Source organism: Pimephales promelas, chromosome 4, assembly GCF_988280905.1.
Source record: "Pimephales promelas chromosome 4, fPimPro1.hap1.1, whole genome shotgun sequence".
Taxonomy (NCBI): Eukaryota; Metazoa; Chordata; class Actinopteri; order Cypriniformes; family Leuciscidae; genus Pimephales; species Pimephales promelas.
Window position 1 is genome coordinate 26,195,043 of NC_142772.1, and position 12,298 is coordinate 26,207,340.

The window sequence follows — 12,298 nt, forward strand, 5'->3', positions numbered from 1 at the left end:
CTACTCAGAATTAACTTTAGAACAGTTCTGTATATTGAATAAAGGCTGTTCTTTTTTTTTTTACATTTTATTCATCAAATAATCTTGAAAAAGTATCAGGTTATAAAAAATATTAAGCTGCAAAGCTTTTTCTAACATTGATAATAAATCAGCTTAGTATAAATCCTGAAGGATCATGTGACACTGAAGTGTTGAGTAATGACTGTTGAAAATTTGGCTTTGCATCATAGAAATAAATTATTTGTAATGTACATTAAAATTGAAAACCATTATTTAACATTGTAATATTTCACAATATTACTGTTTTTTGTATTTTTGATCAAATTAATACAGCCTTGGTGAGCTTAAGAGACTTAATTAAAAAAAACCACATTAAAAATAGTTTCCCAACTTTTGACCGGTACTGTATGTATGAAGAACATTCATTTAACATTCAGATCAGTCAAAAGAAAAATGCCTTTGACTGTCTCAAGAGAATAATTTCTCTTCATCTCCCTCTAATTTTCTTCTTACCAAGCATTGTTTTGTTTTCCATGTCTATGCAGGGTATTCCTCTGAAGTATGAGAGCAGTAGCGGGAACCCATTGGCCATCAAGCACAATGTTAAATCTCTGATTACAAGCCCAGTGAAGATCTCACACTCTGCCATCGAGGCGGCTGAGCGTGAGAGGGCCAAGTACGAAGATGTTAAGGCACCCGAGCGCGTCCGACACACAAACTCTACGTCTGTCCTGCGCTCCACACACACAGAGGTGGGAAAAGCTCAGCTCAGTCCAGGCATGTATGACGACAGCAATGCACGCAGAACCCCTACATACACAAGCACCTCCATATCCAGAGGATCACCCCTACTGCGAGGGCAAGAGGGTATGAATGCCTCCTCTCTCATTTTGGCTTTTTTATTTACTCAAAACGTTTTATTGCTCCTATAGATTACTTCTAGCAGTCAGTTTCACAGGTCATCTTGCTGATTTTTGAATAGGAAGTATAACAACAGGTAAACCAGCTTCTCACGAGAGGAAGAGCGCACTGACACCAACCCAGAGAGACAGTATTCCCGCCAAGTCACCTGTTTCCGGGGCTGACCCTCATGGCTCTCACAGCCCCTTTGACCCTCACCACAGACCTGTGGTACCTGGAGAGGTGTACCGGACTCACCTGGCACCACACCTGGACCCCAGCCTCGCCTTTCACCACAGAGTCCTGGAACCAGGTAATTTGAGGCATTATGGGATCTTTCCAGTGGCCAGAGTCATGAAAACAAATTAGATTAGAGTCCAGCATAGGTCACCAGAGAAAAGTCGTCTTCATCTGATGATCCAGTTATGAAATTTTGATTTAATAAAAAATAATAATAAACATGAAAGATTGAATTGTTTGCATTAAGATCCTAGTTAATTTTAGAATGGCAAACATTTTAACGTCAATGAAGATTTCATTTTAAATAGTATTTTACAAAATACAAAACATTGTTCAACCTTAGTAGTTTTATAAATCTGCATTTCTTAATCAGACTCAGAACGCATGAGATGCCCTACGCTTTGACTAGGTCTGAAAAATTAGTGAATTATGAATTAGTTCTGTTCTGAAACCATGCTTCCTACAAACAGGCCTGCACGAAAAAACAGTTCATGCGTCACCCACAAAATTAATGGATTGTTCTAAGTAATCACTCTCTTAAAAGCACTACTCCTATCTCATTGGTAAACATCATGTTTTGGTTTTTCAACCTGCTCTCATGCATTAGGTAATAGCATTTACTGCTCAACTCTACTGTGGCAAACCCGCACCATTGACGTCAAGACAAGAACAGCTGTCTTTTCACCTCTCGTCCTTTGTTTTCCTCTGTATATCTCAGCAGCATACATGTTCCAACGGCAACCATCGCCTACAGGTTACCCCAACACTTACCAGCTGTACACCATGGAGAACACTCGGCAAACCATTCTGAACGATTACATCACCTCGCAGCAGATGCAGGTCATACCGCGCCCTGATGTTGCAAGGGGACTGTCACCACGTGAACCGTCCATTGGCATCCCATACCCACCTACTAGAGGTAAGGGATTGTCTAAGTGTGTGTGTTTGTGACAGTGAATGAAGGGACCAAAGGAAGAATGCAGTCAGTAGATATTGTGTTTGTGAACTAGTGGCAACCTTTTCCAGACCTTCAGAAGCAAACGACCCTTAAACAAATTCTATTTGCATGCTGTCAATTCATTGAGTTCAATTCGATTGTTAAATCTAGGGCTGTGGCTGTTCCTTAGATGTCCTGTAGACTCTCCTGTTAAGAGGCCCCCTTTTTTTCTAGTTACAGATGTTCACTCTGCATCCTATTGTAACATCTCCAGGAACAAGGTTACTTGTTAAACTTTGACCTGGGTTTGATGTGACATTTATTTAGCGTAAAATTATAAGACATTTCTTAATAATTGAGCAGATTCTGAAGGAGTTTGACCCTCAGACCCTTAGCAGGTACTGCTGTCTAAATTCACAAAATACATTGCTTCATATTGCTAATTCTAGTTGCTAGTTAATTTGTTTAAAGTGAAAAGCTTGTTGGAACCCAGCTTTCAGCCCTGGCCTATCCTGTTATTGTAATTTGAACTCCTTTGATACATTATTGATGAGCTCATTCAAATTTTTAAATTCGTCTAGTGTTTTAGTCATAAGATGTTTCTAGAAGATCAGTAGAGGGTGTTGGCTCTAAGTAAAGTTGAAGCTGATTGGTTGTGGATGCTCACCCTCTGGCCCTTTGCTTCTGTCTGTAAAAGGAATAATTGATCTAGCCCAGATGCCACCTACCATCCTGTTACCTCACCCTGGGGGGGCAGGTTCCCCCTCCCTGGACCGCATCACCTACATCCCTGGACCTCAGATCCCTTTCCCTCCTAGGGCATTCAACCCTGCCTCCATATCTCCAGGTGAGGATCCCACCCCACCCCTCCTCTCCTATCCAACACCTGAGCTTCCCCATATAGTCCTGGTGGTGGTGCTTTAGAAACTCGCCCCTTCGCTGACGCTTTCTTCCACCTTAAACTACAGCTGTTTTCTAAACCACTATGGTGGCAGTGCGCCACTACTAAATCGACAGTGTCACGGCAAAAATAAGTATGTTTCACCTGATTCGTGAGTTGGTCTGAATTGACTGTGTAAAAATCTGTACCTGGCCAAATCACTTCTTACCTGAACCTGACGTACATGGATACATTTTTTAAAAAGGAAAAACTCAGACCTGATAAAATTAGTCCAGTCCAACTGATACAATATCAATATTTTAACCCGTCTGGACCTGAATGTTAGTAGTAGTGACGTCTGTACAACCCGCAATTATCAAATTACCCAAGATAGGAAACTAGTAATATCACACACGCTTGGATTGGACCTTGGGTTTCAGATCAGTTTAATGAACTTGGCAGGCTTCCTGCTGAATTCGGTGGGTGCTGACACACATTTTGTACCATTTTGAGGGGTTGGTTTGAGCTTCTTAACATTTGCATAGAATGAAGAGAACTGCTGTTATCATTGTCTGCATGATATGTTCTAGAACAGATTGTATCTTAAGATGTACATAGAAATATGTAGAATGTTAGTCGGAATTAAAAAGGTAACGAAAGTGTCAAACTCCCAATTGCTTCAAGTACTTCCCCTGAGATCCTGCCTGCACCTGCCCACCTGTGCAAGCAGTGTTGGTAAATGTGGCCTCAGTTGTGTCATATTTAAAGCTTGTCTTGGGAATGCAGGTGGTCTGGAGGTAAGTAGATTGTAACAGTCTAAACATCTATTCACACCGACAACATAGTCACAAAAAATAATTGTTATATATATATATATTCGCTCTCTGTGTGAATATGCTTTTAGAACCATTTCATTTATCATTTTTTCTCAGTCTGTGTCAGTGTTGTACTGCAACAGCTGATCTTTAACCCTCTGGGGTCTAAGGTGTTTTTGGGGTCTTTGAGATGTTTTGACATGCCCTGACATTTGTGCTTTTACCATATAAACATATTAATGGCACAGGTGAAATCACACTTTATTTAGCACAAACAAAGCTACCATAGTCAGCAACATGTATGTACATGTTTGTATTTTTGAGAGAATATTGTTTATGCTTGATTATTGAAAAACTAAAAAATTTAGTTTCTGAAATAAGGCCACAATACACATACTATATATATAATTTTTCTCATACACACACACACATATATATATATATATATATATATATATATAGTAATATAGTATATAATATAGTATATATTTTAGCACATTAATTGCTAGTTTTTTGAGGTAATATAAAAGGGTAATATAAAGTGACATACATTTGTAAATAGTATTATCAATGTTTGCTTTATTTTGCAACAAAATAATAGATGACATTTACATTTATTCATTTAGCTGACACTTTATCCAAAGCGACTTACAATTGCTATATATGTCAGAGGTCACACGTCAAGTGCCTTGCTCAGGGACACATTGGTGTCTCACAGTGGATTCGAACCTGGGTCTCTCTCACTTGTGTGTGACTTATCCACTGCGCCATCACCACCGTGTTTCAAATGAAAGCCACAGCAGAATTGTTGTGCTTCTCCAATACTTCGGTGTTTCGTTACAAATTATTTTATGACCCATTCATAAGTATAGCCACTTGCTTCATTTCTGAATGCTTTAGTTTAATATTTAAAATTGTCTCTTCGTTTTTACCATCATTTCATATTTCTCTATTAAACATTTTTAAAACATTGGCATAAATAATGTTATGAGGTATTGTAATTGCATTCAGGCCACCTCTGAACAGTATTAAACTGTGTAAATGCATGCGTCTAGATGTAGCTTGTGGCCACTGCGGTGGAACGATGACTTGTGTTTATACTATAATATTTCATTTGATTGAAATTATTAATTTAGTTATAATAAATAAAGCAGTAAATTAATTTAATTAGTGGTATTTTCAGAATTTCACAAACATGGCACATACTTTTTATAGGGTTAGAAAAAATGTACCTGCAAATCATTTTAAGGAGCAAATACTGTAAGTGGAAGAGAGGGTATGCAGAAGGATATTAAATGCTTTGGGGTATATCACTCTAAAAATTTTGGGAACCAGTGGAACAGATAATGCCAGAGTTATACCATTTATATATCCACACAATAATTTTGCATCACTGAACTCATGAATCTGTCTTCTATCCCTTTCTTACAGTAACACAGCTGGCCCCATCAAACTACAGCAAATGTAAAGGGCCCGTTTGATTGCAACCCCTGTTAGTTTTTTATGTGTTGCCTGTTCTTCACTCCCCACAGGACATCCTGCCCATCATAGTGCCAGTGCAGGCATTGTGGATAGGGAGCGAGAGAAGGAACGTGAGAGGGAAAGAGAGAGAGATCAGAGAGAAAGGGAACGCGCCGCAGTAGAATATATGCGTGGAGGTAAGAATTGACGCACAGATGGAAATAATGGCACCAATAATGGTCCACTCTGCTCCATCTTAACAAACTGAGCTATTCTGCCAGTGTTCTCAGGTCTTATCTCTGTTTATGCTGCAGGTCCTGAACAGCCTGGCCGACCAGGCAGCCGTAGTTTCCTGCGTTCCACCTCACCGTCCGTGCGATCACAGGAGGGCGTCCTCCAGCAGCGGCCGAGCATCTTCCAGGGCACCAACACTAAGAGCGTCATTACCCCACTCATGTGAGCAATTATATAAATAAATTAGTTCATTACTAAAATGTATTATGCACTTTTTTGTATTATATGAACTTATTAGCTTTTATTGTAGACTTGAAGATCTTTTGGCCCATGCATCTTATTTTTTTTAGAAAAGGTAGTTCTTTAACATTCAATTTAGTTTTTCTGGAAGAATGAGGTTTAAGACAAATTTTGATCAGGTTTTGGAACAGGTCACTGCACAGAGATCTGCTTTTTTATACGAGTCGTAAATAACCGTCGCTTAATCATAGATTCAGGTAACTGCAGCCCTGATTTTTACATGTGGAAAATCATTCCTTATCTAGAGAACAGATCATTTTCACTCTTGTTGTGTTTGGCTTTATGTAGTGTCCTGGCACACCTCTATTTTATTATTGAATTAGTTCCGAACACGCCAGCCTGTCTGCGTTTGAGTGCTTAGAAGAGTAATTACATCTCTCCAATTTTGGCCTCACTCGAGTGGCTGTTTTTAAGTGCTACTTAATAGTTAATTTTTGTTTTTTGTTTATTTGTTTTTAATGTACTGCACATGCATGTGATTGTGGTCTGCATGTACAGTTGTAATGTGCTTTATAAATAAATTATATGAGTGCAATAACTTGCAATAGATTAATTTGTATGAGCTTTTATATTTTTTATATATTTGAATAATTTTTATTTTATTTGATTTAATATTTATTTTTTTGTTCTGTTTTTTTGTAATTGTTGATTTGTAGATTTAAAAATTTAGTTTTACATTTAGTCATTTATCAGATGATTTTATCCAAACTGAGGACTAAACCAAGCGACTCATAGCACTCGGCAAAAAAAAGTCTTGATCTCCTGAACAGGGACTTGAACCAAGGACGCACCGTGTATTTTTTTTTAATGTTTTTTCTCTATTAACCGTGGAACTTTTGCTTGTCCAGGCAAATGCCCTCTCAAGCGTCTGCAGCTCAAGCCAACTCCCGATACAACAATGCAGCTGACGCCCTTGCCGCCCTGGTGGACGCTGCTGCCTCTGCCCCGCAGATGGATGTTGCGAAAGTCAAGGAGAGCAAGCATAATAACAGTAGCTCCCGGGATGACGACATGATGTCATCACGGCGGGCAGCACAGGAGTCGCAGGAGGTGGAGCGCCGCTCCATGCAGTCGCCATATGGGGACGTGTCACTTCCTGGTGGGAAACCTTCCCATCCTGTGTATGCGGAGGGTGGAGGAGCTGCAGGGAGCAAAGAGAAAGCCCCACCCACGAAGTCACGCATGGAGGAGGAGCTACGCACGCATGGGAAGACCACCATAACTGCTGCAAACTTCATTGATGTCATCATCACACGCCAGATTGCCCCAGATAAGGATTCCCGTGAGAGAGGCTCACAGAGCTCTGACTCCTCCAGCAGCAGTGAGTGTCATCAGATAGACAAAGTTTAATTATAATTAATTACATTTAGAATAATTACATTTTGTGTAATGATAATAAATGTATTAAAACCAGAATCATGATCATGCAACACCTCACAGTTCATAACTCAAATTTACAGGAACGTTCAATAATATTTTTAAATGTTTTTGACAGAAGTCTCTAATGTGATCCTTCAGAAATAATTCTAATATGATTATTTGCTGCTCAAGAAACGTTTCTTATTATTATCAATGTTGAAAACAGATACCTGATATTTTTCTGGAAACCTTCTGGAAAAGGATTCTTTGATAAAGTTCAAAACAGCATTTATTGGTCAGACATTTGTAACATTATACATGCCTTTACAGTGTTTTGATCCATTTAATCTATCCTTGCTAAATAAAAGTATTAATTTATTTCAAAAACGAAATTCTCAAGTAATGTACATACTTCAAAGCAGAGAAAACAGGAAGCAATTACTTCAACACAGTCTCACCATAAGCTAGATGTGTGATTGGAGAAATGAGACAACTTGTAAGACAATTACAAGGCATGAACTTAGGGATTTACTAACAGAAGGCATTAACAGGACACTTAATGGGATGATCAGTGCTATTGAGGCCATGAGACCTAATAGTCTTTGGAAACCTAGAAAACACAACCTGTGATCCAGCTGGAACTAAAACTGACAACATTGGCAAACCTCTGACCTCAGATTTGACAGGGTAATTCCATCATAGGGAGTGAAGTTCTTACCACGAGAATGAAATTTGTTCCTTCTGTGACTTACTATAAAGTCTGATAGAAGGAGGCTGCTTCAATGCGTACTTTGTAATCTACTCAGTAGGTTGAAAACAGTGTGCTAAAGGTGTAGATGGCACACCCTCTCTCACTAACAAAGCAGCTTTATTTACTTTCAAGGCTATAACAGCATGTTTACATGTCCTTCAGTGTCATCCAGTCGTTATGAGGCTCAAGGGGCAATCGAGGTGATCAGCCCTGCTAACTCTCCGGCCCTGAGAGAAGAGAAGAATGAAGGACCTTTCCCATCAGAAAAGAGCTCTCAGCCAACCACAGGTGAGACTTCAAAGGCCTGAAGCCTACACAAGCCCGGAAACCAAGATGGGGTGAATCTCATGAAATATTTTAGGAACATATCTATATTATATCATACCATCATTTTTTGGGGCAAATTTAGCTTATATTAGAATTTTTTTTATTACTTTTTAGAAGATTTTTTGCATTGTAACCCTATTTTTTGTGACATTTTATGGCCACATTCACATTTATTCAAAGAAAATCTCTATCCTATTTCTATAATGTGTATAAATTAATTTCTAAATTAAGGAACATTCAATCATTGTGTTTTTATTTCTTATATACTGCCTTTATTATATTAATTTTAAATCTTTAGTTTTTTTACTCTGTTGCATTAAAAAATGCACTTGCGGTAATGACAATCACAATCAATAATAATTGGAATTAATAAGTAAATACAAATGATCTTTCGTGAGATTTATCCTAGTGTCATTTCTGTCAGTTCTTTGATCTGATCTTGTGTTGTGTAGGATTGAGGTTTGACATTAGCCGGTACAGGCAGTCAGAAGACTCAGGACCTTCTGCACCCCACCAGCCCCCCTCCTCACAAGCAGACAGTTATGGGCCCGTCCCTAAAACACACCGCATCATGACCCTCGCTGACCACATTTCAGTAAGTTGCACTCCTACTCCTGATGCTTATGTCACATGTCACACCTCCTTCATTGCCCTCACTTTCTCTCTCTCTCTCTCTCTCTCTCTCTCTCTCTCTCTCTCACAGCACATTATTACACAAGACTTTGCCAAGAGCCAGGATCCTCCTCCATCATCAACTTCGCTGCCTTCCTCTTCATCCTCCTCTTCACTCTCCTCCACATTCCAGAGTTCTGGTATGGGAGGTGTTGTAGGTCGAGTTAAACCCCCTAACCGCTATAGCCCAGAAAACCCAGCTCCAACTACACACCACCAGAGACCACCAAGCAGAGTATCTCCTGAGAACTCTTCCGATAAACCAAGAGCCAGGTACCCATCGACACAAAAACAAAATTGCTATATGAAAGCCAAGATTTTACTTAAATTAGTAATTTGTACAGAAACACAGACAAGCCGCACAAGAACGCATGCACATACAATGCTGTTCAAAAGTTTGGGATTGGTTGTACACATTTTTTTTAAAGAAAATAATATTTTTCATCCGTAAGGACTAATTAAATTGATAAAAATTGATGATAAAGACATTTATAATGTTATACAATATTACTATGTCAAACAGATGCTGTTCTTCTGAACGTTCTATTCATCCTGAAAAATGCACCTCAACATTAAGCAGCACTCATCAAGCAGCAATCAATTTTAATATTGATCATAATAATAGATGTTTCTTGAGCAGCAAATCAGCATATTAAAATGATTTCTGAAGGATCATGTGACACTGAAAAATAAGCTTTGCCCTCACAGGAATAAATTGCATTTTAAAATATACTAATACATTAGATTTTAAATTATAATAATATTTCACAATATTACTATTATTACTGGTATTTTAATCAATGATTGCAGCCTTGGAGAGCATAAACAACTCCTCCAAAACATAACAAAAATCTTACCAACACAAACTTTTAAACAATACTGTTTGTGCGTATTTGTGCATGTCCATGTCCAGAATTGATACTGAAAATAATGACTCCATCATTCATATCACTATGTATCTGAAATTCAGATTATAGGCATTTCATTTATGACACGCTATAACTGGTAGACCAATCACAACAGACTGGGCCATCTGACCAATCAAAACAGAGTAAGCTCTCGGACAGGAGGGGTTTCGAGAGACTAAATCTTTAAACAAACTGTTTTCAGACTATTTGAGAAGTGAGGTGATCTGCAATGTATATTTTGAGAAATTAAAGTGTTTTTTTGACATTGGATGCATGCAAACCTATTGTGGGAGATCGCCATAACACATTTTTGAAACTTTAAAATGGCATAGTTGGGGCACTTTAATGGTTACAAAAACCCTTACAAAAATGTGTGAGATGCTTTATACACTGAAAACAATGCCCCAGCAGCAGTCTCTTATCTTTCTGTCTCTCTCAGGCCAGGCAGGTCTCCTGATCGAGGTCGAGGGCTTGTCGAGGGCAGCTATGAGCCCATTTCTCCTCCTCAGGGCTATTCTGGGTTAGATAAACAGGAGGCCAGTATGCTGCAGAGTCAGAGACGAGAGCATGAGGTCCCCGAACAGAGGTAGTAACTCATTGTCTCTCTGCACTACTAGGTGTATGAGCCTTTATTTACACTTTTTTTGAATTACATTTAAGTTTAAGGGGGGAAAAAACACTGAAATAGAAATCAAATAGTAAAGCAAACTGGACTTCCCATGTCCCTGAATATTCAGACTGTTGTCTGTTTATTTTCTTTGTTATTTTTGGCCAACCCTATTCTTCACTGTGTGATCTTTGATCTGTCTTTTGTTTCAGGACTGACTCGCGCTCCCCAGGCAGTGGCAGTTACCTGCCCTCATTTTTCACCAAACTGGAGAGCACGTCTCCTATGGTTATGTCCAAAAAGCAGGAGATCTTCCGGAAAGCAGAAGTCGGTCAGTAAAAGTGCAAACCCATTTTTTCAGAGACCTATTCCCCCTCAAGCTCAGGATATTTACTTCACTCCACTGATAATTTGAAGTCTTTTATTCAGACAATTGCCACCTAATTTTACCTCTCATTTCCCTTTCTCTAAACAGGTAATGCTCAGCCAGGCACAGAGATCTTCAATCTCCCGGCAGTAACATCATCAAGTGAGTTTCACAACTATCAGTGTTATGCATTTCACCATAAAGAACTTAACTGACATGCCATTCACGTCAGTTGATGTATTTTCGGGTTTCATAGTTTGACTAGTTTTAAACGCTTCTTAAATTATTCTCAAATTTTCCAATGTGTGTGTGTTGTCCTGTACAGGCAGTGTAAACCCTAGAAACCACTCATTTAGTGATCCAGCCAGTAATCTGGGTCTGGAGGACATCATCAGGAAAGCTCTGATGGGGAATATGGAGGAGAAGCAGGAGGACCAGCAGCAGGCTCACCTGGGGACTGGAAACACTTCAGGAAGCATGAGCAGTATTTCAGAGACCCGACAGGAGGCCAGCCCGTCCCCTAACACAGGTTCATGCTGTAAATACACATCAATGAACATACACTTTGTCTAAAACAGAACATTCTGCACAAGTGCTTTGTGGGCCAGCTTATTAACATGAAATTACAAGGCTAAAATTGGAGAATCACTCTTTATTAGGGCTGTCAAGATGAAATTTTCACCACAGTTATAATGGCCGGAAGAATTGGATATTATCGTTAGAAATAAAAAATAATAATTCTATCAGTCAAAATCATATTCAAATTTATTAAGTGTTTTCTCAAAATACGCATGCACAACTGTACAAAACCATAATTTTGGCACTTCCTTAAGTCTTACACCTCATTTTTTTTTTTTACATGATCAAAAAAACTCCCAAACAGATGTTTTCAAGTGCAGGTTGTGTCCTGCTTTCGTCTCTCATTTCGTCCATTATGATCTTGTGTGTCAGTTGTAGATATACACTGCATCATCATATTTTCTGTAATGATGGCCTTCCTGTAGCTCAAACAGTAGCGCGTCGGCGCTTGCAACGCCAAGGTAATGGGTTTGATTTCCAGGCAAAGCAAGAACTGATTGAAATGCAATGTAAATCACTTTGGATAAAAGCGCCTGCCTTTTACATAAATATAAATGTGGCCACCTGTGTTAAGTTTGGAGTACAACCACCTAATTGACGTCAACCCGATGCTTACTGGCTCTGGATTATTTATATTATCTTATTTGTAGTATCAACATGACACCAGTATTTAATTTAAGTATCAAGGTTATCATCGATACCCGTAGTCTGAATGTTTGCATATCATTCAAGACCAAGCTGCTGACGTCCTTGTCCATCTTTCTACGTCCACAGCAGGAAGGCAGAAGCTTCAGAGCAAAGCTAGCAACAGGAAATCAAAGTCTCCGAACCCAGGCCAGGCGTACTCTGCCGGAGAGCGTCCCTCTTCTGTGTCCTCCGTTCATTCGGAGGGTGATTACCACAGACAGGCTCCCACCTGGGCTTGGGAGGACCGGCCGTCATCCACAGGTCAGCTGCTTGG

General features: G+C 39.2%; 1 protein-coding gene across 17 annotated transcripts in view; it reads left to right on the forward strand.

Moving 5' to 3' along the window:
• Nucleotides 1-12,298, forward strand: part of ncor1 (nuclear receptor corepressor 1) — an 87,711-nt gene that overhangs the window by 73,319 nt on the left and 2,094 nt on the right. For 8 of the 17 annotated variants that reach the window (XM_039650172.2, XM_039650179.2, XM_039650181.2 and 5 more), the window contains 15 exons: nt 546-867; nt 983-1,213; nt 1,859-2,059; nt 2,775-2,924; nt 5,305-5,430; nt 5,548-5,689; nt 6,616-7,088; nt 8,040-8,165; nt 8,657-8,799; nt 8,908-9,149; nt 10,224-10,370; nt 10,604-10,722; nt 10,867-10,920; nt 11,084-11,296; nt 12,112-12,285. In XM_039650172.2, coding sequence (XP_039506106.2) covers nt 546-867; nt 983-1,213; nt 1,859-2,059; nt 2,775-2,924; nt 5,305-5,430; nt 5,548-5,689; nt 6,616-7,088; nt 8,040-8,165; nt 8,657-8,799; nt 8,908-9,149; nt 10,224-10,370; nt 10,604-10,722; nt 10,867-10,920; nt 11,084-11,296; nt 12,112-12,285 — 2,863 coding nt within the window. The remainder of the gene's footprint in view (nt 1-545; nt 868-982; nt 1,214-1,858; nt 2,060-2,774; nt 2,925-5,304; nt 5,431-5,547; nt 5,690-6,615; nt 7,089-8,039; nt 8,166-8,656; nt 8,800-8,907; nt 9,150-10,223; nt 10,371-10,603; nt 10,723-10,866; nt 10,921-11,083; nt 11,297-12,111; nt 12,286-12,298) is intronic. The other 9 variants (XM_039650176.2, XM_039650180.2, XM_039650186.2 and 6 more) reach the window with 5 other exon arrangements.